Source organism: Cervus elaphus, chromosome 26 (genome assembly GCF_910594005.1).
Source record: "Cervus elaphus chromosome 26, mCerEla1.1, whole genome shotgun sequence".
Classification (NCBI taxonomy): Eukaryota; Metazoa; Chordata; class Mammalia; order Artiodactyla; family Cervidae; genus Cervus; species Cervus elaphus.
In genome coordinates this window covers 36,214,734-36,241,666 of record NC_057840.1, presented here as the reverse complement: position 1 = coordinate 36,241,666, position 26,933 = coordinate 36,214,734, and the positions used below count along the sequence as shown (strand labels likewise).

Here is a 26,933-nt window from a genome sequence, read left to right as displayed (position 1 = left end):
TTTGGCTGAGGAACTACTGGATTTGAAGCAAAAGAATAAATGGGCTGGAAACAAAAGAGGAAGAAGTCAGAGAGTGGAGCATTAACATTGAGATTATCAGTATCAAATGATTGTTATTATTGATAATGACAAAACCAAGGCCATGATCATGGGAGTGTATGGTTAAAGCAGGGGAGAGACAACACTGGTCTAAGAACAGCTCTTGAAGGAACAATGGGGAGTAAGTGACAAGATTACACTGGGTAGATGTCATCTTAAAATTCGTCAGATATGCTATTTTTTGCGTTCTTTTAAAAAACAGTCTTAAAATTGTAGCTCTTGAAAGTCTAAAATACTATCAATATGAGAGTTAACAGATTTAAAAGACTCAATATTTTAAACTGGAGTTTCTATGAAGTTATAATTTAAATACAAGTTTGCTTTTCTCTCCAAGTCTGTGTTTGTGCTGAATTTGTTTGTCGGAAAACAATCTTCGCTATCCATTCTATGCACTCTCCCTGCATCTCAGAGGTTGGAAGTCTGGGGATTACATTTCCCAGGCTCTTTCCTGGGGAAGAGTGGGGTGGATGAAACACACATTCTGCCAATGCTCTCACCTGAGACTTGGAAGGCAAAGGGAAGCTGGAGAAATTGGCCGTCCAGCCGCTAAGACAGTAGTTCTGCAGTGATTGACATCAAGCCCCATCACCAGGAGGCAGAGCAGGGCAGCTGTGATGCGGCTAGCCATTTGCTTCAGGACCTTGACCTCCAGGTGGCAGCAGTGAGTCACCGAGGTCTGAATGGCGCCTGCAATGGCAGGTGCAATGAAAGAGGAAGGAAGGAGAAGGAAATGGCAACCCGCTCCAGTACTCTTGCCTGGAAAATTCTATGGACAGAGGAGCCTGGGGGGCTACCATCCATGGGATCACAAAGAGTCAGACACGACTGAGCAACTTCACCTCACCCAGCCTTAGCAAAAATTTTGAACAACTAAATCCCTGTTTCCAAACCTCAAGCCGCTCTGACTTTTCTTTAGTGAATCCTGGCTGACACACTATTTCATGCCATGACATGATCCAGGCCTTCAAAGGTGAGAATCTCAACCTGGTTAGTTGACCTGCCTGGGTTCACATACAGGGATGAAGGACGATCTGATTCCACTGCACAAAAGAATTCTAAAGAGACATCACAAGGAGTGGGGAAGAAATTAACACTGGAAATTAAGGGCCTACTGAAGATAAGAATTTGGAGATCAATTTGGCTACTGTTGAGGAATCTTACAGTAGGAAAGAGAACTACGGGATGTGTCAGCTACTTCTGACAACGAAGACCATAAAGAAAAGAAAAAGATAAGTTTAGAAACTTTACAATCTTAGATCAAGGCATGGTCAGAGGCCAGGTAGCTTCTAGAACTCTTGCCCTTGCAGTTATTACAATGTTGGAAGAGCGAAAAATCAAACAGACCTAAGTTTGCTGCAGCTTGCAAATTTATAAAGTAAAGTGAGTTCAAAGCCTTGCTAGGCCTCTCAAGTGAAAGTGAAGGCCCTTGTTGAGAACTGCAAAAGGGACATTTTGGCGGATTTGGTTGAATCCTAGTTCTTTGGACCCCAAATCCTCCTGAGCTTTCCTTCAGGTAAACCCCTCCCTTCTTCCCTGTCTGCCCTTCCCCTCTGCTTAGCAGACTGTAGTGACTCCACAGAGGCAATTACCACTAAGAGGCTGCCTAACCCAAGCAGACCATTACTGACCGCAGCAAGACAAACAAAGCCCTTTTACCTTTAAGAAGCAAGAGCCATTTTGTTTACTGTTTCCCTGCACTGTGCGTAGAAGTTTGTTTTGAAGGGACTTAAGACTAACAGAAGCAGGTGGAAGAAGAGGCCCGCTTATTGAATTTCACTTGTGCACATCTCTGAAAGATGCACCTCTGGTAAGACCCTGGGTTGCTGCTTTCAATAAATCGACAACATATTTAATTGTGGTAAATCTTTGCCATGGTACTAACACAATTACATAAGAGGGAAAGGATAGCCATGTAAGGGATTCACTGTTGACTTCATTTGACCATTCGGGTTTATTTTATAAATACAGGGAACACAGTGATGCAGCCATTGGGATAACTCTGAACTGAAACCAGTTGGCACTTTTTTGCTGTTGTTTTTCACCTCCTATTAATGCAGGGAAGAGGTATTGGGGGCCCTGCTGCCATGATGCTTAGGAATAGGATTCTGTGTAAACTTAGAGGGTCTGAAGAATAGACAGATGAGGAGGATAGACCTTGAGCTCCACGGAGGAGGAAATCAAGTTGCTACCCAGACTGCTGTCTCTCGGCCTATGATGGCCCCATGGGTTCTATTTTGCTGCTTTCAGAAACTGGTGTTCTAGCTACAATCAGTCCAATCAGCCTGTTGCAAAGTGAAGTAGAGTCCTTTATTTCCTTTATTTGCCAACTTTAGAAACATCTAGAATCATGGCAATAATAACTATAAAAATGGCATTAACTATATTACACTTCCTGATCGCACCAGGCTCTGAACTATGAAATCTTGCCAATATTAGCTTGTTTACTCCCCACAATAACCCTGTGAGATATACTGTTATAGTCCTGGTTATGGGTTTGTAAAACCTGAGCTTGTGAGAGGTTAAATTACTAGCTAAAATTCACACAGGTAGTTAATGATGGAGTTGAGACTCAAGCTCAGGCCTTTCTTGTTTCAAAATCCAAAACTTTAACTTTATACTATTATGATTTCCTTCTGCCACACACGACCTTATGTCTCACACACTTTTTATCTATTAAACATCCCTTGAACCCACGCACTTTCCCCACCACCATCACCGTAATGATGAGGGCTATGATCTTTCTAAAAGATTACTGTACAGCTTCCTAACTGGTCCACCTTTACGCATTTTGGCCCCACTTCTAATCTGTTTTCCATATTGTAGCCTTAAGCCTCAAGACTTAAGTGTTATCACATTGCACCACTTAGAACACTGGAAAGACGTCCCCTAATGATCCATCTCTTTGGGCTGGTTTTTAAGACCTCCACAATCTGCCCTTCGCTTTGTTTTGAGTCTCAAGGGGCCCATTTTCCCCTGAAGCTCCTGTTCCCTCCCTTGCTTTCTCTTCTGCAGTCCCGTGGGTTTTCACTTCTTCAAAAGCACCCTGTGCTTTTCTTCCATGGATCCTTTGCCCTGGAGCATTATTCCAGACCCCAGTCTATCTGCCTTCCTCTTAGTTCAGTGTCTTTTCCTGCTGCTCACAGTTCAAAAGTCACTTCCTTAGCAAGGTCTTCCTGATCTTTAAACTAAATTGATTCCTTTCCTTGGAGGCTCTCAAAGTATTTGCCTTCTCTTGGAAGCTGGGGTTTTACAGTTATTTGCATGGTTTTTTGATGAATATCTCTCTTCCTGATTATACTGGAAGCTCAGTGAAGGCAGGAACCAGGTTTGGTTTTATTTACCATTGTGGGTCCAACAGTTAGGACAATATTCAGAATATGGTAGGTGTTTGAACAACATAGTCGAATAATGAAGCTACGACACACTTCCCTGGGGGTTATGAAAAAAGACAAGCCTTTCCCAAAAGTCGATGATGTGCTTAGTCCTTCGGTGGAAGATAAAAATGAGCTGAGAGTGGACATTCAGTTCATCAGGCTACTAATGCCAGCCAGAAAGCCCTAGGTTCCTGCCTGTCTGCTCTTGGGAGAAGAGCAGCTAAGTCTAGGGAGGGAGTTTCAGTTGGTGAGTGAGTTGGTTAGATGAAAGCACAGATGGAAAGGAAGAGCTCAGCTACCCTCTCACGCTCTCCTCCTGAGTGACAGGCCTGCAGCTTGGATCTCAGTGCAGTCATATGCAGGCAGAGGGTGGTAACTGCACGATTAGGCTACGGTGGGTCACCTCACGAGGTGTTCTGGGCAGCCAGGCGGGGTGTCACCCTGAAGCAGAGGATATGTTCAGAGTGACCCCCAACACCACCCCCTCCAGGCCCGACTCCCTGGGCAACCAGTTTCTGCAATTAGAGATTCATTCCTTGGTCTCTAAAATATGTAAACACAAGCAAAGATAGCACATCAGATTAGCTCATTAGATTCATTTCAGACATTATTATTTTGTTAGAATCCAGAAAGAAAAGACTGAAGAAAATGCAAAGCGAGACTGGAGTGTTGACAGTGAGCTAGGGAAAGGCAGCAGCAAAGAAAAACTTCCTCTAGCCTCCCATTCTGCAAACGTGGATAACGGGAAAAACTATTTGTTCAGATCGAAAATTCGAGAGAGTAATTATTATTTTTAAGATTCTTGCAACATAGCTGTATTTAATTGAGTTGCCCACAGTCCTGTCGGACCTAGGCTTCCTGGTTGGTGAAGAGAGGTTGTGTTTGACTTTGCTTGGAGACCATAAAACCACAACAAAATAAATTCTTCAGGAGGCTACCCGGCAACCCCAGGATCTCCTCTACACCTTGAGAAGGACTTGTGATGACAGACTCGCCGAGAGCGCGAGGGAAGAACCCGAAAGCAGTTCTCCAGCGTCATCTTGCCGAAAAACCAAGAAGAAATATCATTAAGAGGTCGGGTGTCTCCTCAGGAAATCGAAGCTTTATAAACCACAAGAACAAAAGCCTCTATAGTCTGACCCGTCTCCCTAAAACTGCATGTTACGGAAGAGGTCAGCCGTTAGGCTCTTTTTCGAAAGTTGATTGAAAAGGAGCCAGAGAAATGTCCTCAGTGAACCGCATCACTTCCTTCCTGGGACCATCAGCGAACCTCCCCAGCCTTTCAAGACAGGTTCTGCCCTGAAAGGTCAGCCGGGCGGTGGAAATCCCAGGCAAAAGTTAGCAGCCGGGGCAGAGCATCTCCTTCCCGGCGCTCTCGGCCATTTCTTTCCTCCTCGACCCCCGGGGAGGTGGACCGGGTGGAAAGGCTCCCGGAGAAAGACAGCCGCGGAAAGCCTTTGCCGCTGCAGCAAGACGCTGGAGGCGGCCCGCGCATCTCCAGGAGGTAAGGGAAGCGGGCGAGAGAGCCTGGGCGCCCGCCCCCAGCGGTGCCGGGGACCAGCGCATCCCGGGCTCCCGGCGCGGGCGCAGGGCGCGGGGAGGGGCGTGGCGGCGCACGGGCCGCGTCGGGAACCTGCCCGCGGGATGAACCCGCCTCCCCGACCTTCCCTAGCCGAACCCCAGAGCGGGGGGGTGCGGGGGGGTGGCGGGTCTTGGGGAGAGGCCTGAACCCCCCCTCCTCCTCGGGTGCACCCGGAAGGAGGACCCGCTCGCCGAGGGAGGGCAGAGTCGCCGAGCGGCTGGGCGCAGGAGTGAGTGAGTGTGCGAGCGGCCCGGGAGCGCGGCGGCGGCGGCCGATCCGCCACCGGCCGGGGAGGCGGCCCCCGGCTTGCTGTCCTCGGTCACCGGGGCCGCCCGGCGCCCCGCAAAGCCCCGCAGCCGCGCGCCCCGGCTCCCGCCACCGCCGTCGGCCCCCAGCGCGCCCCGCCGCCGCGGGTTCGCTCGCTGCGCTGCCCGGCACCTGGACGAGCCCCAGAGAGAGCGACGGTAAGAGAGAGGCTTTGGGTGCCAGCCGAACACATTGCAGACAGATTGTAAGCAAGTTTGAACTCGCAGGTTCGGGTCGTGCGTGCTTAACGGGAGGGAGAAGGTGGTGATGGTGGCGGTGGTGTGCGTACGTGTGTGGTACTCAGGGAGATCCGGAGATGGGGGGCGTCCGCCGGCATCTCCTACGTAGATACCCCTATTAATATCCACCCCCCTCCCCGACTTGACGTTTCGGCTTGTGGCACTTCTCCTGGGGTCCAGCGATGCAGAAGCAAAAGGCAGCCGCCCTCTTGTTGCGATCGGGGCTGCTGCTACTATCGGATGGGAGATGTAGGGCGTTGAACAAATTCCAGGAGCCTCCCTTCCTCCACTGACTATTTTAGGAAGGGCTGGGGGAGGGGACTTGGGTAGCGCAGCCCCGGGGGCTTGAAGCACCGAGGAGGCCGGGGCTTCAGACTACTCCAGCTGTCGCCTGCGATGGCAGGCAGGCGGAGCCTACGCTAGAGGGCAAGATAACTTTCATCTCCCTTCCAGAAAGACACGTTTCAGACAGATTTTTTTTGCATCACTGCCAGAGGGAGTTCTGTGAAATGGTGGTTCACCGAGCGGCAGGTGTATGGCAAAGGGCAGGAAAATAATGTAAAATAAAGCAGCTATTAGCCATCAGGGAGAGAAAGCCGGTTGGGAAACGGGGTTTGGAGGGCTGTCTGGGATAACAGATCTGAAAGGCTTCAAGTTCAGGCCCTTTTTCATAAATAGAGTCAGGTTCAGCAGGGGTGCGGGGTTGGGGGGTGGACTTGGAGGGGTGAGAGCGTGCGGAGGACGGGGGAGACACCAGCTGTGAGGTTTCGCATCCTAGAATGTTCTTTTCTGAGCTTTTCCGTTGGAGGGGTAGAAAACCTGTATGCATCTGAAATTTTTCTCTGCATGTTAAGAAAGTTCAAAATGAATGATTTTTTTCCCCTCCCTCTTCCTTAATGCTTGTCTATTTTTGTCTTCATCTGAGATCCACTTTTCCAAAGAAAGCATTTGTATGCAGGAGCCAGACTTGTGCAAAAGAAAGTGTGATAATTTTCGACTAAGCAAAGGTTGTTAATATGACCCCCATCTGTATAAAATGCTGACTTAACCATGAGTCATGAGGATTGTTCTTGGAGAGGCTTGCTGTTCTCCATGAGGAAGAAGATTAATAGGATGGATAAAAAGTTCCTGACATCACCAGAAAGGTGTCATAAACAGCATTGCTATTTTGTCTTGCATTTTTGAGTCTGTTTATTACTTTGTGGCAAATTGAGAACAAAAGTGCCCGATCAATGCTGACTGAATATATTTATTTCACACTGAAGATAAAGGCACAGCCTCAGACTGACTCAGATAATAATATTGCTAGCTTTTGGAAATACTTGCACAGTTACTACATTAGAGCTTCACTTTTATCTGTCTTAACTACTGATTTCTTCACAAAATGGTTTATTTCTTTTTTGTTGTAAGAATCCCCCCCCCTCCCCCCGCCAACTTGATTCTTCTCTGCAAAGGAGTAAGGATTGGGAAAAGGTGGTTTGCTGTTTAAAAATGTTCAAGAATTTCTGTGTTCAGTGGAGAGGGTGCTGCAATAAGACCTGATTTCTGATAATTATGCAGCCCACACAGCTGCTTGGAGGTGAAGGGAGGTGTCACTGAAACCGGATGTAAGAAGCCCATGAGTGGGCAAGGCTGGTGACAGTTCTCCCGCAGGGCAGGCGCCACCAGCCTCAGACTGCAGCCACACCCTGTGGTCTCAGCTGCAGTCCTGAGGACCCAAGACTCCCCTATGAGGAAATCTGCTTGTCTTCTCTTAGAAGCGTCAAATGTATCCTTCCTTGTGCTCTAAATCAGTGAGAGCTTCTGTTCGGCGCCAAGTGCAGTCTAGACTCTAGCAAAGCCCGGGGGGAGGGAGCAGATATCTCTGGGCGGGATTTACACTCCAGGCTGACCGAAAAAAGTTCAGTCACGACACAGTATCTGTCATGCACATCAGCTCTGTACTTTTTTTTTTTTTAGTTATTTCTGCATATTTTTGTTCTTCCAAGGACAGGACCAATTTTTGTTTGTTACCCTTGTAACATTCATGGGTCATGGGTGCTCGGTCGAGTCCGGTTCTTTGCAACTCAATGGACTCCTCTGTTCATGGGATTCTCCAGGCAAGAATACTGGAGTGGGTTGCCGTTTCCTTCTCCAGAGATCTTCCCAACCCAGGGATCAAACCCACATCCCCCGATACTGGCAGGCAGATTCTTTACCACTGTGCCATCTTGGGGGGAGGTGCAACATTCATAATAGTGAATAATAACCAGCACCACACACTGATAGCCAGTACACAGATGTTAGTAATATATTTGTAGTAACTACAGGATATCCCTCTTTTTCCCCGCCATTTAGCTGTCTTGGTATTCATTAATTAGTATCATAGCTAAAGGATGCAGAGAGAAAAACAATAATTAAATGTAAAATAAGACACTATGTGACTCACTCTGGCTAAGGGCTGCTAGAAGGGGGTGTTAAAATGTATTCATTAGGTTTTAAAATTTTTGTTTAATAGTGGATTTTAACGGGAGTGCTGTTGCACATGTTGAGACATCTAATGAAGTGCTACTACATACAGCTGTGAACCTATGTAGCTTTTTATGGTCTCAGTTCTATCTTTTACACCTAGAAATGAGCCATATCATTTCTGGTTGTTGCAGAGGTTGTAACTTTCTACTGTAGTTTCCTAATACTTAAAAACTTGTTGCATTGCTTGAAGATATAGTCTTGTGGCTTAGCAGTGTTTCTTCTAGTGTTGTTGTTCAGTCGCTAAGTTGTGTCCAACTCTTTGTGACCCCATGAATTTCGGCAGGCCAGGCTCCCCTGTCCTTCTGTGTCTCCCCGAGTTTGCTCCAATTCATGTCCATTGAGTTGGTGGTGCTATCTAGCCATCTCATCCTCTGCCTCCCCCTTCTCTTTTTGCCTTTAATCTTTCCCAGCATCAGGGTCTTTTCTAATGAGCCGGCTTGTCTTATCAGGTGGCCAAAGTATTGGAACTTCAGCTTCAGCATCAGTCCTTCCAGTGAATATTCAGGGATGATACTGAATTCTTTTTTAATAGCACAAACAGGAGACTGCTTTAGCATTCAGTTGTCCATTCTGCTTAGAGACTGGAAAAGTCAAGTTGTGATGATTCCTCCTGTGCTTTTCACAGGTGTGGGGGTTAAGAAGAGCCCATTGTTCAGACAGGAGGATCCCAGATAGCAGATAGTCTAAATTCCCTCTGTAGCCCACACAATAAATGCAGCAGATGGTATTGATTGGATGTTCTCTTTGCTCCCACAATACCCTGCATTTTTCCATTACAATACATGACCTACTTTGTTGTAATACTGTTTATATCATCTTTCCCTCTGGTACACAAACTCTAAGGGGGCTTATCTATCTTGTTTACTGCTATTTACCCAGTACTAGCGTGTCCTTTACATGTGAATTCTCAGTGCATTTCTGTATGAAATCATAAATACAGGAATCTCACCTCTCTGCTAGGTATAGGGGATGTTGCTTGCCACTTTGTAATCTTAGTTCCTTCTCTGGAGAGGATTTGGAAGTGGTCCCAAGACTGCTAGTGTGTCCACGACCCCTCAGTGTCTCTCTAATTCTCCCTTCCCGTCCCCTTCTGCCTCTTCCTCCCCTAACCCCTACGGTATATTGCACCCAATTAAAAACTGTTAATTACCCTGGGAGTAGTGAGCTCACTCATGGGGCTGGGCCTTCCTCTGATGCTCTAGTTCTGTAGGTCATGCCCACATGGACAGGAAGAGGCAGAATTAAGAGTCACTTCCATGTCTTTTTAGTCTAGAGTCTGTGCCTTTCTGGGGACCATCCTCCACATGTCAGGGGGTTGTTGAGGACGTTGCTGAGAACCTCCCTACACCAAACCAGCTCAGAATCATCCTGATTGTCAGAACAAAGTGTTAGTCACTCAGTTGTGTCCGACTCTATGTGATCCCATGGATTGTTGCCTCTGTCCCAGAAAATTCTCCAGGCAAGAATACCGGATGGGTTGCCATTCCCTTCTCCAGGGGATCTTCCCAACCCAGGGATTAAACCCGGGTCTCCTGTCTTACAGGCAGACTCTTTACAGTCTGAGCCACCAAGGAAATCCAGTCAGGACAAAGCTAAGTCTAAACTCATGTCTTCTAACCTCCCGAGCACATATCTTGTAAAAACCTCCTCTTATGATCACTGTTTGATCTGTTTGAAATTTCTTATCAAATTCAAGGGACATATTTTTCCCTTTTGATCCCTGGGTCGGGAAGATCCCCTGGAGATGGAAATGGCAACCCACTCCAGTACTCTTGCCTGAAAAACTCCATGGACTGTCGATTGAGGAGCCTGGTAGGCTACAGTCCATGGAGTCACAGAGTCGGACATGACTGAGCGACTTCACTTCACTTCAAAGAGCAAGATATAAGAATTTCCCAAAATAGGAAATGTGTGTGTACATGAATGATGAAAGCAGAATATTTAATCTCATGCCCAAAAAGGGAAGGATGTTGCATCAATGTCTTTTGCTGTGGGGAGGAATGAGTTTTCTGGGGGTTTTCCTGCAGAGGTAAAGTAATGTGAAGGTTGTTCAATAAAACAGAAATGTGTTTGAAGGGCTTGGATGTGTTCAGGGATTTAGTTAATATCAGTGGGTGGGATAGCAAAGCAATAATAGTTGTAATCTCTGTGCCTCTGAAAAATCCACAGTCTGGTTAGACGGAGACAAGACTAATTGGTCAGGGATGTGAGATGAATAGTGCTTATCAGAGTGTGGATTGTTGGTGCGGAAGGAATGGAGGGAGTTGCTGAAATTGTTCTGTGGCTGGGTGTGGCTTCATACAGAGTGTGGGTCCTGGGTCCAGCAAGCCTTTGGGTTAGATTAGCTGAGAGTGTGAAGGAGTTATTAAGAAACTGTTCAGCAAGGATGTGAGGGTATGGAAGGCAGAGTTTGGAGAAATAACAGCCTGCATAGTTGCTCTGGTGCTGATCGCAGTCCATGGCACCATGACCCACACAGAATCTCAAGTCAGAGCCCTGAGAGTCCCCTAGATCCCCTGACAGCCCCACCTCCCACTTCCCGTCTCCCCTCCCCCACCAATCACCAAGTCCTGCATATCTTGCCTCCTTAAGATTTTTTTGGATTTTTACCCTCCATTCATTCACTGTCCTGTACAGTCTCTCATCATGTTCCAGTTGAGTCCCTGAGATGCCTTCCCAGCTGTTCTTCCTGGAACTTTGTGTTGTCAACCTCAAATACACCCTTTAAAAATGTAGCCAGAATAATCTAAATTGCAGGTGTGATCACGTCCAGCTTAAAATCCCTCGGGGTTTCCTGCTGCCTCCTGGGGACTCAGAACCTACTTCTGAGCAGAGCACTCAGCCATCTGGCTGCTCCCTCCTTCTCCAGTCTCAGCTCCAGAATGTCACCTGGTCGAGTCCCTCACTATCTGGCTGTTGGTCAAGCTGTCTCCTGTGTCCATGTCTTTGCTCAAGTTATTCATTCTGCCTGGAATGCATCCCATATTTTTCACCTGATTAACTCTAACACCCTTACCAAGGCCCAGGGCAGAAGCTGTTCCCTCCCAGGACACTCTCAGAACCTCCAGATTGGTTTAGTGTCCATCCTTTGTATCCCTCATTTCTGTATTTGCACTTAGACGTGGTTTTTTGTTTTATTATCTTTTCTATGTTTCTAAGTTCCTCAAGCAATATGTTATGTGTCATATTCATCCTGTTTCTCTAGCATTGAACCATGACACTCAGAATGCATTAGTTATACTGTGGAAGTAAGACCAGGTACATCAACTAAAGTTGGACTCAGAGAAATTCTGAGCTTAATTTTGTTGTTCAGTTGCTAAGTCATATCCAACTCTTTGTGACCCCAAGGACTGCAGCATGCCAGGCTTCCTTGTCTTTCACTGTCTCCTGGAGCTTGCTCAAACTCATGTCCATTGAATCAGTGATGCCATCCAACCATCTCATCCTCTGTTGCCCCCTTCTCCACTTGCCCTCAATCTTTCCCAGCATCAGGGTCTTTTCCAGTGAGTCAGTTCTTCACATCAGGTGGCCAAACTATTGGAGCTTCAACTTCAGCATCAATCCTTCCAATGAATATTCAGGGTCGATTTCCTTTAGGATAGACTGGTTTGATCTCCTTGCAGTCCAAGGGACTCTCAAGAGTCTTCTCCAACACCACAGTTCAAAAACATCAATTCTTCATCACTCAGGCTTCTTTATGATCCAGCTGTCACATGCCTACATGACTACCAGAAAAACCGTAGTTTTGACTATATGGACCTTTGTTGGCAAAGTGGTGTCTCTGCTTTTTAATACACTGTCTACGTTTGTCATAGCTTTTCTTCCAAGGAGCAAGCGTCTTTTAATTTCATGGCTGCAGTCATGGTCCACTGTGATTTTGGAGCTCAGGAAAAGAAAGTCTGTCACTGTTTCCACTTTTCTCCCTTCTGTTTGTCAAGAAGTGATGGGACTGGATGCTGTGATCTTAGTTTTTTGAATGTTGAGTTTTAAGCCAGCTTTTCACTCTCCTCTTTCACCTCATCAAGAAGCTTTTTAGTTCCTCTTCGCTTTAAACTTTGCTTTGAGTTTAATGTGGTATCAAAATAAAGAGAGAGACAGAGAGAGTGAGGGAGAGAGGAGCTATTTCAGTATCACTCCACTGAGAAGATGAACATGATCTGGAAGAGATAGGAGCATGGTGATCTGTAAGGCAATGGCATAAAGAAATCCCTTTTAATTCTCTAATTCTTGATTGATGGTCGTAGGGGCCTTGTCTTAATCATCTGTGAAATCCAGTGCTGAGTAGGGCCTGGCGTGGGGTAGCTAAATTAAAATGAATTTCTTCCCTCATTTCTACCTAGTATATCTGTAGCTAGCTAGCTAGACTTCAGAAAGTTATCATCTTGTATTTGGAGAACCTTAATTTGTAACAGCTTAGGAAAGCCTTTGGTAAGATCCTTCGGGCATTGCTCACTGTCCATCAGTCTTCAAATTAAGGTAGCTTTGGTATGTGGGCTGGTGGAATGCTTTTCCCCAGGACATGGATGCTAGTAATGGCCACACAGCTCCAGGAGGACTAAGATCTTGATGGATGAGGGCTGGCTGGTAGTAATTATTTCTTCTCTAAGAATCCCTGGGGGAGCTGCCCACACACAGGAACCTCTCTAGCTCAGAAGCTGCAAGATATTGGGTCCTACTTCCAGTATTTTTGCAAGTAGCCAAGAGAAATCTGTCTTTACCTTCTTATGAGGTAATGCTGTTCACTGCACCGCAGCCCCCTAACTCGTTAAATGGCCGGTACACCCTTTCTGGCCCCAGAAATGTGCAAGGTAGCAGCAGGGTACAGTGTTTTATATCCTTTATAAAGTGGTGGTCTAAAAACGAGGCTCTCAGCTTATTCATACAATTCAGCCAGGTACCTGTATATACTAGTATTAATGCCATTTGAAAAAGCCATTGTAATCTGTAATTACACTGTATTTATTACTTAACCAATTCTTCATAAATATTGCAGGTTTTATGACCACACGTTTACCTTATGATGTTTGATTGCCCTCACAGACTCTTTTTATTTCCTTGCTAAAAGTGGACCATCCCACACAGAGGAACTGTGTTTTCTTTACAGTTTTATTTTTGCCCTTCTCCCCTGCCATACCCTATTTCCTTTCTTCACCTTCATCATCATAGCCCAGAGATGAGTATGAATTGTAAAAGTGTCATGTTCACATCGGCCCCCCTGGTTTGGCGTCTTGGTTAAATTTCTTTCTCTGTGTGCATTTTTCACGCTCTTTTTCTTTCTGTCATTAATTATTGTTTTCATGGCAAGTCCTCTTCTTCAGTCAACCCCAGGGTTAGGAAGGGAGAAGGAAATGGCAACCCACTCCAGTATTCTTACCTGGAGAATCCTGTGGACAGAGGAGCCTGGAGGGCTGCTGTCCATAGGGTCGCCCAGAGTCAGACATGACTGAAGCGACTTAGCATGCATGCATGCATTGGAGAAGGAAATGGCAACCCGCTCCAGTGTTCTTGCCTGGAGAATCCCAGGGATGGAGGAGGCTAGTGGGCTGCCGTCTATGGGTTCACACAGAGTCGGACACGACTGAAGTGACTTAGCAGCAGCAGCAGGGTTAGGAAATCCTTGTTCAAAGCACATGTCTCAACGTCAGGATTTCATCAACTGCTCTCCTGCTTCTTTTTTTACTTCCCCAGTCCAACATGATGAATTAAACTTGACCAAAGCAGAGAATTCAGGAAGAGGTTGGAAGAAAATTGTCCTCTCTTGCTTGGCACCCTACCCCACCACAGCCTTACAATTTACTTCAGAATCTTCCTAAGGGGAGGGAAAAGCTAAATCGAACCCATTTGTCTTCTTAAATGACAGAATCTCAAACTCAACAAGGAGGCCTGGAGTGCTGCAGTTCATGGGGTCACAAAGAGTCAGACAGGACTTAGCAATTGAACAGCAAGTTTTATATTTGTCCTGTTTCAGTTCATCAAATTTTAGGAGCTAAGGTCTGATCTCATTCCTGAAAAGTGTCAAACAAAACAAGTGTGCAAAGCTGGCTAAAATAGCCCAGATAAGAGAACTTGTGGATATTGAGAAATGTTTGGTGTTTTGGCTAAAAGTACTTTTAATTTCATAGATTGGTTAAAAAAAAAAAAAAGACTAGTTTAAAAAGAAAACATGGAAAAAAGTGAGCACTTCTCCTTTTAGCAGCCAAATTTATTGTGTATGTTTCAAGTATTTGTTTATTTTATCAAGCATCATGGGAATTTCTCACACTTGGCCTGTGCTATGCCGTGCTCAGTAGGGTCCAAGTCTTTGAGACCCCATGGACTGTAGCCTGCCAGACTCCTCTGTCTGTGGAATTTTCCAGGCAAGAATACTGGAGTGGCTTGCCATTCCCTACTCCAGGAGATCGTCCCAACTCAGGGATTGAACCTGTGCCTCTTGCATCTCTTGCATTGGCAAGATTCTTTAGCACTGAGCCACCTAGGAATCCCTCATATTTGCCTACCACTTTGTAGATTTTTAAGTATTTTTACATTAGTTATTTCACTTGGTAATGAATCATCTCTTCAAACTGAATAAATATAGCTCTACTTTTTTGCACTTGGGTGACCTGTATTGATTTTTTTTTTTTTAATATTGAACCTTTTCTATTTGGTTTTCAGGATCCTGAGTTCATTTAAGGAGACAGTCCTAAAGCAAGAGAAGAAAAAGAAGTGGCTGGACCTCTGGGAGATTAACTCCAGGACTGCTGTGAGTGCCTGGGACTCCGCAATCGTCTGTCACTTGAAAGAACTGGAGAATTTCAAGTATGTTTTCTGGAGTGGTCTAGGGCCGCACCGCGCCAGACACAGAGTCTCCTGCGGTGGTTCCACCCTCAGGGGCAGCCATGGCCGCTTCCAGGGCAGCCTCGCGGGCCCCTCGGGACATCGCCAACGTGATGCAGAGGCTGCAAGGTAAAAAATGCTTCGAGGGTTTTTGGTTTTATTTTATTAGCGGCTCTAAATTTGCAGTACTGACTTACCTCAGATTCTTTCCAAATTTGCTTGCCTTTTTATTCAATTTTATGAAACTGCAGCAAGGGAATAACAATAATGGCTTTTATCCTAGTGTTTTCAGACTAGTATCCACGCTATTTTAAGATGCCGTCTTCTTTAAGTAGAAAAAAAGACAAAGCTCCTGTTTCGGTTTTGTGTCTGGATGAGTGTGACCTTACTGGCTCTTAGACCAGTGTCCATGTGGGAATTCCGAGTTACTGGCAAACTGTCCTTCAATAAGCGATGAAGATGCAGCGCCGTGACAAGGCCCTGATAAGGATATCATGACTGTGGTGAACAGTTAGCTGTGTGCTAAAGTCAAGTGGTTCACTTATCCCAGGGAGAAAGCTCTTAGACATTTAGAAAGTCTGTAAGTAAAAAGAGACAGAGTGATCCAGAGGGGTCACGGGATGTGATGAGGTTAATGACTAGTAGCCCTGGATGGGCTGGAATCACATCCCTTACCTGTGTTCTTTTTCAGACGGCAAACTGTTTTACAGAAGAGAGTTAGCAGTGAAATGTTATGCAGCTGATAGATGAATGTCTAATTCTGCATTTTCTTTAATATGTGTATTCCTAGAATCAATAAAAAAATCATGTACGCATATATAAAAATACTACTTCTTTGTCACAGTCGTCACTCCTCTCAGGCTTCACGTGGCTATTTTCAGGATATAAATATACCCATACTTAGCAAGGTTTTGCCCTAATCTTTGTCGAGAGAGCTTGAACATAATGCAGTAGCTTGGCTTTTAGGTTTTCTAGTGTCCCCAGCCAGTGAGCATGTGGTTTGGCACCATAGCCATCACATTAAGTGGGAAAGCCCGACTTTCCTTGCTAGTAATGCATTTAATGTGCATTGTGGTCATTTCCAGTTGGGCACTTCTGACTTTCAAATACAGACCGAACTACTCCATCTGGGTGTTCGTGGCCTGGTACATGCTTCCAGTTATAGAAAATCCGGTGATCAGTGTCTTCCTTGCCTGGACAGAGACCAGCAATCTGACTGAAGCAGTCAGATGCAGTTGTGTGATCCCCCAACCCACATTTGTCTGCCTGGGCTGATTTGTGATGCATCAGCGCAAGTGGCATTTGTTTCACGTTGATTATTGAAAAATCCCACTTGTCCTGCTGGAAAGAACCTGGTTGGCTGAAAGACTGATCATTGCTTAGTATGTGCAGAAACCTCCTCCGGAGGCTGAAAAAACCTCCGCTTGGGTTTGTCCATTGCCAAGGATCTGCAGTTTAAGTTGTGTATCTTTTCTTGGGCGGATGGAACACTGAACTTGGAGTTCCAGTCCGCTGTCTATGTCTGCCTGGGTGCAAAGGACTGAACCATTTTGTGCCTCAGTAACCTCAGCTTCAAAATGATGGCTTGATAAGCAAAAGTGTGAGGAAGATAATTAGGTAATAAAGCAGATTATCCTTTGAGTGATTAAATGTGAAATTTCTCTGGATAAGATACATATTGACAACAATGGAAAGCTGCAGACAGTAAATTTCAAAACACTTGATTCAGAATCAGATTGTGGTCCTATGAACATGCTAACTCTTTATACTTTGGTTTGAATGAAAGTTCTTTTATTAAGGTAGTGGTTGGGGATGAGAGGAGAAGAAGATACATGCCTCAGTGTTTTATTTTATTTACTTTTTGTAGTATAGCAACAAGAATGAACTTGGAGGGCATTCTGCTAAGTGAAATAAATCAGGCAGAGAAAGACAAGTGCTATAGGATATTACTTATATGTGGGATCTAAACAATTGCAACGACTATGAATATAACAAAAAAGAAGCACACTCACAGATATAGAAAGCAAACTAGTGGTTACCAGTGGGGAGAAGGCAGAGGGGAGGGGCAGTATAAAGCCAGGAGAGTAAAAGCTACAAACTGCTATGTAGAAAACAAGAAATCTACAAGGACGTGTTGTAGCCCACAGGGTAATTAGCCGGTGGTTTATGATAGCTATGGGTGGAGTTGACAGCGGCCTGCCACTGTCCAAACTGGGGTCAGGGGCTTGGCAGCAGTGATCTTGGGAGGCGTGGTGTGTTGGCATAAGTCCTCTTAAAGGAGGTCAGCATTAGCCCTACCGTAGAGTCTGCAGACTCCAGGACTGGGCTTCCTCAGGCCAAACTACAGGGAGAGAACACAGCCCCAGCCAGCAGCAGAAAATTGGATTTAAGGAGCATAGCCCTGCCCACCAGAGCAAGACCCACAGGCAGTCTCTCCCACCAGAAAGATGGAGTATCACCTTTAAAAACTTGTGAGTCACCATATTATATACGTATAATATATCACATTGTGTAGTGACTGTGCTTCAGTAGAAATATTTAATTAAGGTAATGTTTAGGGGTGAGAGGAGAGAGAAGGGTACCATGCCTCAGTGTTTTGTTTGTTCTTGGGGGTGGAGCCATAAGTGGTTTTTCTTGAGAGGTGAGTGAAGTGTGGGAAAGTCCTGGAGCCCCACCCTCACCCCACCCTACGCCTGTGATGATAAATGTCCTAATTCACATCTAGGGAGCCCACTTGCAAAAGGTGGGCTGTTTTCACCTTGCTTCGCCCTCTCACGATTGTTGGCAAGCTCCGTGAAATAATAGACAAAAGTGTTTTTAAAGCTATGAACACTGTCGCATGACAAACTGTCCCAGTAGTCGTGGAAGAAAATTGGACGAGAAGATGCAAGTCTAACGGCTTGTCACACATTGGGCTCATCTCGCAAATTTGGGGAGGAATGTTAACTGTTTAATATATTCTGTACTGTATAAAGCTAGTCATTATATTACATAATGGACTATACTTGCTGTATAATTTTTTTTCCTTTGTAGAATAAGAAAGAGTTATAACATGTCTTAAGGGTACCTGACACATTTGGAACAGTAAGTCTTACAATTCAGGAGAGAAAATTCCTTTGCAGTAGGTATCATTAACTTTTAGCATCAAGTACTTCATAAAATAGGTTAATTGGTGACAGCGAAATGTAAGGTCTGCTCAGCTACAAAATGCTACGCATCTCACCTGCATTAGTGGAAGCCAAACGGCAGAGGTGGAAGGAAAGTTGATCAGGAGGACTTCTCTGCTAACCTACTGATCTCTTGGGTTAATTCTGCTGATTCAGCCGGAGAGGTCTCCTTCTCATCTCAGCTCTACTGTTGCTCTGAGCCCAGATAAGAGTCAGCCTCCCCTGATGGAGGAGATCTGTCTTCCTCCAGGGGTACTGAGTAACTGTTCTTGCCTGTTAGAATCTCCAAACCAGTGATCAAAATCCTAATAATAAACTGGGGGAGAGGGGGTGCTGCCATTATTGCCCAGATAATTAAGACAAATGACTGAAATTTCTTTGAGGAAAAGTAAATTTCTTTCGGGCTTCCCTGGTGACTCAGATGGTAAAGAATCTGCCTGCAGTGCGGTAGACACGGGTTCAATCCCTGGGTTGGGAAGATCCCCTGGAGAAGAGAATGGCTACCCGTTCCGGTATTCTTGCCTGGAGAATCCCACGGGCAGAAGAGCCGGGTGGGTTATATAGTCCATGGGATCACAAAGAGTGAGACACCAGTCTTCTATCATATACTCTTTTATTTCTATTAACTTAAATAGAATCAGAGTTACTACTAGTATTTTCAAAGTTCAAATCCATAAGAACATTCTTCTAGAATCCTTGTTACTTTGCCTGGATAGATTATCCACATAACTCAATTTTGTTTTTTTTTTTCCCCCTCTCTTGGTTTTATTGTCATATCAGCTCCATGAATAACTAATAAAAAGTATGGAAGTCTGAATAATGGATGTTGCTTTTTTCTCTTACTTATTTAGTTTACACTCATAATTGTTGTCTGGTTTTTTTGTTTTAGTTTTTGTTTCCAGTGCTAGGAAATTAAAGCGCATGCACAGATTGTGACATAAGTTAGCTCCTACTGGAGCAGTTCAATATTTCACCTTTGCCAATATTTGTGCTTGTTTGGGCTTAATGTTTTAGTCTGGGATCCTGAATTATGGATAAGCAGACAGACTGCAATGCAGAATTTCATTTGCTGTTATAAGAAAAATGAATGTTTCTGTAACTTTCATCAATTTAAATATAAGCATTTTAATATTTAAATAAAGGAAAACAGTAGACACTGGCATAGTACAGGGCATTAAATTTTAATTGCACATAATATGTGCATACATTTTCTGCTCTTAAAAGACTTACTGTTGTTGTTTAGTTGCTAAGTCATGTCTGACTCTTTGCAACCCCATAGACTGTAGCCCGCCAGGCTCCTCTGTCCATGGAATTTCCCAGGCAAGAATACTGGAGTGGGTTGCCATTTCCTTCTCCAGGGGATCTTCCTGACTCAGGGGTTGGACCCATGTCTCCTGCATTGGCAGGAGGATTCTTTACCATTGAGCCACGCAGGAAACCTAAAGGCTTACCAAGGGAATCTGTTTAACAGGTAGCTCATGGAGCCACTTTAGTTTATGGTGGTGGTTTAATTGCTAAGTCGTTTCCGACTCTTGCAACTGTATGGACTGTAGCCTGCCCGGCTCCTCTGTCCATGAGATTCTCCAGGCAAGAATACTGGAGTGGGTTGCCATTTCCTTCTCCAGAGGATCTTCCCAACCCAGGAATCAAACCCAGGTCTCCTGCATTGCAGGCAGATTCTTTACCGACTGATCTACAAGGGAAGCCCGATCTTCCCAACCCAGGGATCGAACCTGCATCTCTTACATCTCTAGCATTGGCAGGTGGGTTCTTTCCCACTAGAGCCACCTGGGAAGCTACTTTTGTTTATAATCACATCTGAAAAAGTAAACGTTGAACTGTTCAGAGCATAAATTTCTTTAAGACCGTGACAAGAGGTTCAGGCTTTTGTCGCTTTCTCTAGGGATTCTGCATAATGTTTGCTTTAAAAGGGTTCCTTGATTGACTTGTATCAATTACATTGTTTTCATTTGAAGATCATCTAGAAAGATTTTTATGTAAAGTATCAGTGTTGATTATTTCAAGGCAGAGTAACATTCATGCAACTTGGTAGAGCAAGAGGTACATGCCAGAGAAGACCAGATGGGCATGCTAGGGTGTCACATGGGGATCAATTTAATAAAAAAGGATTGTTGATTGTAAGGTTAAACTTTGATTTTTTTTTTTTTTTTTTTGGCTATGCTGGGTCTTTTTTGGTGCGAGGGCTTTTCTCTAGTTTTGGAGAATGGGTGCTGCTCCCTAGTTGTGGTGAGCAGGCTTCTCGTTGCAGGGGCTTCTCTTGTGGAGCACAGGCTCTAGGGTGCGCGGGTTTCGGTACTTGCCACACGTGGACTCAGTCGTTGCACTTCCTGGGCTCCGGAACACAGGCTCAATTATTGTGGTGCTCGGGCTTATTAGGTGCTCCACGGAATGTGGGATCTTCCCAGACCAGAGATCAAACCTCAAAGCCATGTCTCCTGCATTAGCAGGTGGACTGTTTACCGCTGAGCCACCAAGGAAGACCCTAAGCTTTGATTTTTAAACATTGTGAATAAATTCAAAGAGAAACATGAGGAAAGTAACATTTACTTTTGGAGATATATCTATGAAATTTGCTAACTGTTCAAAAAACATAAGCATGACCTTCCCCTAAAATTGTTTTTAGGAGCAATGTTAAACTTTTTTGGCTACATATAGTATTTCCTACAGATACTATTTTGTGTTCATTTTGCTGTTAAAAATAAAAGACCTCAGACTAATAAAAGATGACTGAATAATAGAATAACCTATTTTCTTTTAACTTCACATTAAATATTGTGTGAAGAGTGAAAGTGTGTCATCTTGTAACAATTCTGATTTTCTATAGTGCCCTGAAGATTAAGTTTTATACTTTGTTACTCTGACTTAATGACTCCTCTTATTAAAGTACAAAGTAGTATCAAAGATCCATTTATCACATCTAGGTTGAACTTCTCCTTTTAATTTAATCTCTTTCTTCTTATAGTAGATATTATATGGTAGCATCTCAAGTTTAAATATAACACAAAGCTTGACACAAAACAGTGACACTTTAGAACATATGAATTCAATAACTATCTGATGAATGAATAGATAAATCATGATCTCTAAATTAAAGAACTAAAGGTGAAATTAGTCAAAACATATGCTAAAACAAAGGAAGAAACCATTTAAATTGGATCCTACTTTATTTGCCTTCTTTTAAAAAATCTTTTCTGAGTTTTAATCAGAATTGGGTTTTGACCATAAAATCATTTTAAGGACACATGTCCAGCCTGAGTGGGTGACTATATTGACCCCTCAGATATTTACATGGTTTTTATAATTACTGTGCTTTAAACACATTTTTCCTTCCTAAAGATATATTCAGTTCAGTTCAGGTCAGTTCAGTCCTTCAGTCGTGTCCGACTCTTTGCAACCCCATGAATCACAGCATGTCAGGGTTCCTCTCCATCACCAACTCCTGGAGTTTACTCAAACTCATGCCCATCAAGTCGGTGATGCCATCCAGCCATCTCATCCTCTGTCATCCCCTTCTCTTCCTGACCCCAATCCCTCCCAGCATCACAGTCTTTTCCAATGAGTCAACTCTTCGCATCAGGTGGCCAAAGTATTGGAGTTTCAGCTTCAGCATCAGTCCTTCCAAGGAACACCCAGGACTGATCTCCTTTAGGATGGACTGGTTGGATCTCCTTGCAGTCCAAGGGACTCTCAAGAGTCTTCTCCAACACCACAGTTCAAAAGCATCAATTTTTCAGCCCTCAGCTTTCCTCATAGTCAAACTCTCACGTCCATAAATGACCACTGGAAAAACCATAGCCTTGACCAGATGGACCTTTGTTGGCAAAGTAATGTCTCTGCTTTTTAATATGCTATCTAGGTTGGTCATAACTTTCCTTCCAAGGAGTAAGCATCTTTTGATTTCATGGCTGCAGTCACCATCTGCAGTGATTTTGGAGCCCCAAAAAATAAAGTCTGACACTGTTTCCACTGTCTCCCCATCTGTTTCCCATGAGGTGATGGGACCAGATGCCATGATCTTAGTTTTCTGAATGTTGAGCTTTAAGCCAACTTTTTCAATCTCCTCTTTCACTTTCATCAAGAGGCTTTTTAGTTCCTCTTCACTTTCTGCCATAAGGGTGGTATCATCTGCATATCTGAGGTTATTGATATTTCTCCCTGCAATCTTGATTCCAGCTTGTGCTTCTTCCAGCCCAGCGTTTCTCACCCTCCTGTTACTTTTAAATGTATCACAGTGTTTACACTTGTATAGTGCCCTGTCCTGGAAGCCTTTCCTTTTGCAGAGCCTTTTTATCTACTGTGCACTATGGAGAAAGTGCCTGGGGCCTTCAGGATGTTTAAAGACCTGTAAAAATATGGACTCTCAAATAGAAAAAGAAAACTGCTAAATAAAAATTAACAAGGGTTTACAAATGCTAAAATTATGTGAACTAGTCAGATGTAAATCCAGCCAATTCAAATTATTTATGTATAAATGTATTTGACATGGGGTGTGGGTGCACTTTCTTGCTATTGATACAGTATGGCAGGCCTTTAAACGTACGGGTTTCTAAGGCTGACCAATAAAACAAAAAATATTCCTGCACTTTGCCTCCAAATTAATTCTCATTAACATACTACTAATTTTGCTACATTCATGATGAAATTCTTCATAGACTCTTGGTCTCCCTATCAGATCCCAACTTCTTGGCTTGGCATCCTATTCTAATTCCATCTTAACTGTCTAGTGTTTATCTCCTCTGAATCCTCTACCTATCCCCAGATGTCTGCCAAATGACACTAGCTGTGCTCTCAAGATGTATGACTTTTCTGTCTCCTGCTGGGACAGTGTTGGGAAAGAGTACACCTAACACTCCACTTATCTTCAAGGCCCAATCTAAACACAGTGTCCGCGATGAAGACCTTACTGCCAATACAATCGGAAACTCTCTCCCCTCTTTCTAAATACCGTTGCACTATTATGTCCACTGTTTGGTACTGCTTTGCATTATGTTACGTGTGGTGTCCAATCCACCCACTCAGAGGATAAACACTGTGAAGGCAGAAGTTAGGTTAAATTCTTGCCACTGCCCTATACATTGATTAGCACAGTGCACTTCATAATGTGGATGCTTCCTAATTATCGTTTGAGAGCATTTAATATAAATACTTAACATCATACTGATTTTCAATAGTGGAAGCAGGGAGGCCTGGAGAGTCAACTCTGGTAAGTCAGAAGAGCTAAGAATGGTTTCGCCTAGATATTGAACAGTGGATAGAGAAGTGGTGAAAATCTAGATATGGTTTGAAAGTATAGCCGAAAGATTTTGCTGATGGATTTGAGGTAGTTTGTGAGAGAGAAGAGTGAAGGGTAGCCCCTTCGTTTTTCATCTGGAAATGAGGAAAGACATAAGACTGTTGGGAACAAGGTTGAGAAAGAAAGTCAAGAGCTTTGGGGGGACATGTTTCATTTTAGATGGCTGGTGGACCTTCAGGACAGTAATTGAGTGTCTATGATTGGAGAGGTCAAGAGAGAATACACAGCTGGGGGAAAAAAAAAAAACATTTGGAAATCATAGGCACCCATAGTTTTTAAAGCTGTGAGATGGGCTGATACCACCCAGGGAGCAAGAACAGATAGAAAAAAGGTTAGAGAAATAGAACACCCAGCATTGGGGGTTGAGGAGAGCCCCACATCAGAGACTGAGAGCTGCAGCCTATGTGATCAGAAGAAAGAAAACAGAAGCTGAGTGGAGAGAGTTCAAGGAGGGAGTGATCAGCCATGTTCTCACCATTAATGTTCTTATTATGTGCAGGATTCATTGTTTATAGTATATAAAAAGATTGTGTGTTTTTTATACATAAATATCAGGCCCGAGTTGGTGCAAGGACATATGCATATAGTTTCAAAATCATTTCTGGAAGAATAAGAGAATGGTCCTGTGTGTTGCCCATAGAGAGTTACAAGGTTCTTGGAAGTTCATTGGATACGAGCAATTCCTTAAGTATTAATGAAATCTAATTCTGTATTGATGTTGAGCCCAACCAAAACTGCATCCTAAGGATGAAATAGCTCTCACTCAGACTCTAATCAGTTCTCCATCCTCGTGGAGTTGGCGGCCCTGCTGTCAAGGAAGGTTTGTCCTCGTGAGAGTGGTGCGCCCACTGATGCCGTTTTGGATGCCTGTGTGACTCTTATGTCTCAGCACGCCTCCTCCACTCATAAGCTCCACTTGCCTCCCTTGGCTTTATCTTTCTAGATTCATTCCACATAACAAAACTAATAGCATTCCCCTCATGTTTTGGAGGAAGTCTTTATGGAGTCGATGTCATCTCTTTTCATTGCTTTGGTCATTGTTGAGTTAGCTTGGGACTTAATAAAAATATGATTTTAGGGGCGTTTGTATTGGAGGAGGAAATGGCAACCCACTCCAGTGTTCTTGCCTGGAGAATCCCAGGGATGGGGGAGCCTGGTGGGCTGCCGTCTATGGGGTCGCACAGAGTCGGACACGACTGAAGTGACTTAGCAGCAGCAGCAGCAGTATTATCTGAAACATTGTGATGATTCTGGGATTTTCCACTAAGACTGAGGTGGTAGGTGGTTGTTATCTAGTTGCTAAGTCTAGCCCTCTTGCCCCACTTCCCCAAGGCAAAGGCAATGAGCACTTCCATAGCTGTTTCATTCAATAGTGGTCTGTTGTTATTTGGTCACTAAGTCGTGTCTAACTCTTTGCAACCCCGTGGACTGTAGCCCACCAGGCTCCTCTGTCCATGGGATTTTCCAGGCAAGAATACTGGAGTGGGTCACCATTTCCTTCTCCAGGGGATCTTCCTGACTCAGGGCTTGAACCCTGGTCTCCTGCTTGGCAGGCAACTTCTTTACCACTGAGCCACTTGGGAAGCCCTTCCCCCAAATACTGTAACTGAATTTGGGAAACCTATGTTGGCATTTAGGGGAATTCTTTCAGTAACTGTGCTGGTAGCTATTTAACCCTGCCTGTGCTGAGTCAGACCTGGGGTCGTGTATTGTTCTCTATAAGAAAAGTTCAGGTGTCCTTGAACTTAAGACTTTTATGAATGTATAATTTAGGTAATAGATACTGATACAGGGAAAAATGCTAGACTTTAAATGTCATGTGATAAATTCCTCGTATATCATAAGAGCCTTACAAAAATAATTCACACACCCTAGGTTATTGTTTTTCTCTTATATTTTCCGTCTAATTGGAGCTAATGAGAAATGTTGACAACATTGTTTTTTATGTTTTTCACACCTAAATACATAGTTCCTGATCATTGCATGGTATTTTGTAATTTAATTAAGCAACTGTTAATCATAGGATTCAGTTAATCAAGCATTCATTTAGTTTAGAAGTTACCATGTAAGAATCTATGCAGTTTTGCCGTGATTCTAAGGAAAGGCAAATAGGAATTTTCTGTTTGTCTTACTCAAATCAATGACTGTAAATAACAGGGAAATGAAGGAATTGACATCTGCCTCAAGCAGGGTCAAAGACAAATGTTTTATGTAATGTTTTTAATTCCTTGGATATAGTGAAGTCTGCTTTAGTATTTTTTAAATGGGGTTTCTATGGTAACCTATGTTCTTTTTCCCCCCATTGTTTGTCATGACCTCTTGGAGTAAAAACAAACAACTTCCTTCCTCTGCTGATATTAATCTTTCATGTTTAGTAAACATTGGTCTCCACCCATGTTTTTAAAAAATCACTTACCTTGAACGATACAGTTGTTCTCCGTTCTTTTGCTTCCTTTCTCCTCACATGTGTCACCAGCATTGTTCACATGACGTTTTGAATCCCTTTTATCTATTTATTCTTTATTATACTGATGACTTGTTTTCAGGACTTATCTTGTGAGTTTTTTGTTGTTGTTCTTACTGATGTTATTATTTTATGAGCCGTGATGTTCATGTTGCCAAGAATTTACACTAATTACATACTCACGGTCACATTTTCATCTTCTTTGCTTCTCTGAGAGTTCTCAAAAATTATCTCATTTTATCCCATTGTGGTTGATATGTGCATTCATTGCTCTAGTATTGAACAGAAAAATATAGAATTCTTACCCAGAAATCTGGGAGCTAAACTCCACTGTACCCTAGATATCGTGATGACAGAGATCGTTCAAAGTACAACTCCAAGTGGATCTTTCCCCCTGTTTAAAAGCCTACAGTGTCTTTGGACTTCCCTGGTGGTCCAGTGGTTAAGACTTTGCTTTCCAGTGCAGGGGGTGTGAGTTTGATCCTTGGTCAGGGAGTGAAGATCCCATGTGCCTCTGGAGCCAAAAACCCAGAACATAAACAACAGAAGCAATATTATAACAAATTCAATAGCGACTTAAAGAAATACTTGGTAAAAAAAAAAAATACAGATAAAAGCCTACAATGACTCATAACCTTCAAGATAAATTTATTGTTCAAAAACTGATCTTCATATGTGGCTCCTTTTCATTTCTCTTTGTTTCCAATCACTCACCATTGATGATGTCGTTTTCATAACCTGAACCACTTCTAGTTCTCCTCGTGTAACTTCCATCTCACTTCTGTGTCTTTGCATGTTCTCTTTCTGTCTCTCCTTTTTCTTTTTAACTTATCTAGACTCTGCTCAGGCTCTGTGATTCAGCTCACACACTGTCTCCTCTGTGACAGTACCACCAGCCAAAGTGAAAGGACTCCTCCTGGTCCTCTATGTTCAATATGTTTCTGTTAAATTATCGATCCTATCAGGCGGTCATGGTTTGCTTCTTTCTCTGTGTGTCCCATTAGAATATTCCTGAGAGTAGGGGTCTTGTCTTAGTCAATTTTGGATCTCCAGCGCTGACC

At 43.8% G+C, this 26,933-nt stretch overlaps 1 protein-coding gene across 3 annotated transcripts in view; it reads left to right on the top strand.

Moving 5' to 3' along the window:
• Positions 1-4,795: 4,795 nt before the first annotated feature.
• The window catches only part of SYNE1 (spectrin repeat containing nuclear envelope protein 1), a 482,339-nt gene continuing 460,201 nt past the window's right edge, over positions 4,796-26,933 (top strand). For 2 of the 3 annotated variants that reach the window (XM_043888327.1, XM_043888325.1), the window contains exons 1-2: positions 4,797-4,977; positions 14,766-15,056. In XM_043888327.1, coding sequence (XP_043744262.1) covers positions 14,990-15,056 — 67 coding nt within the window. In that variant the 5' untranslated portion in view covers positions 4,797-4,977; positions 14,766-14,989. Of the gene's footprint in view, positions 4,978-14,765; positions 15,057-26,933 lie in introns of all 3 variants that reach the window. The other variant, XM_043888326.1, reaches the window with a different exon arrangement.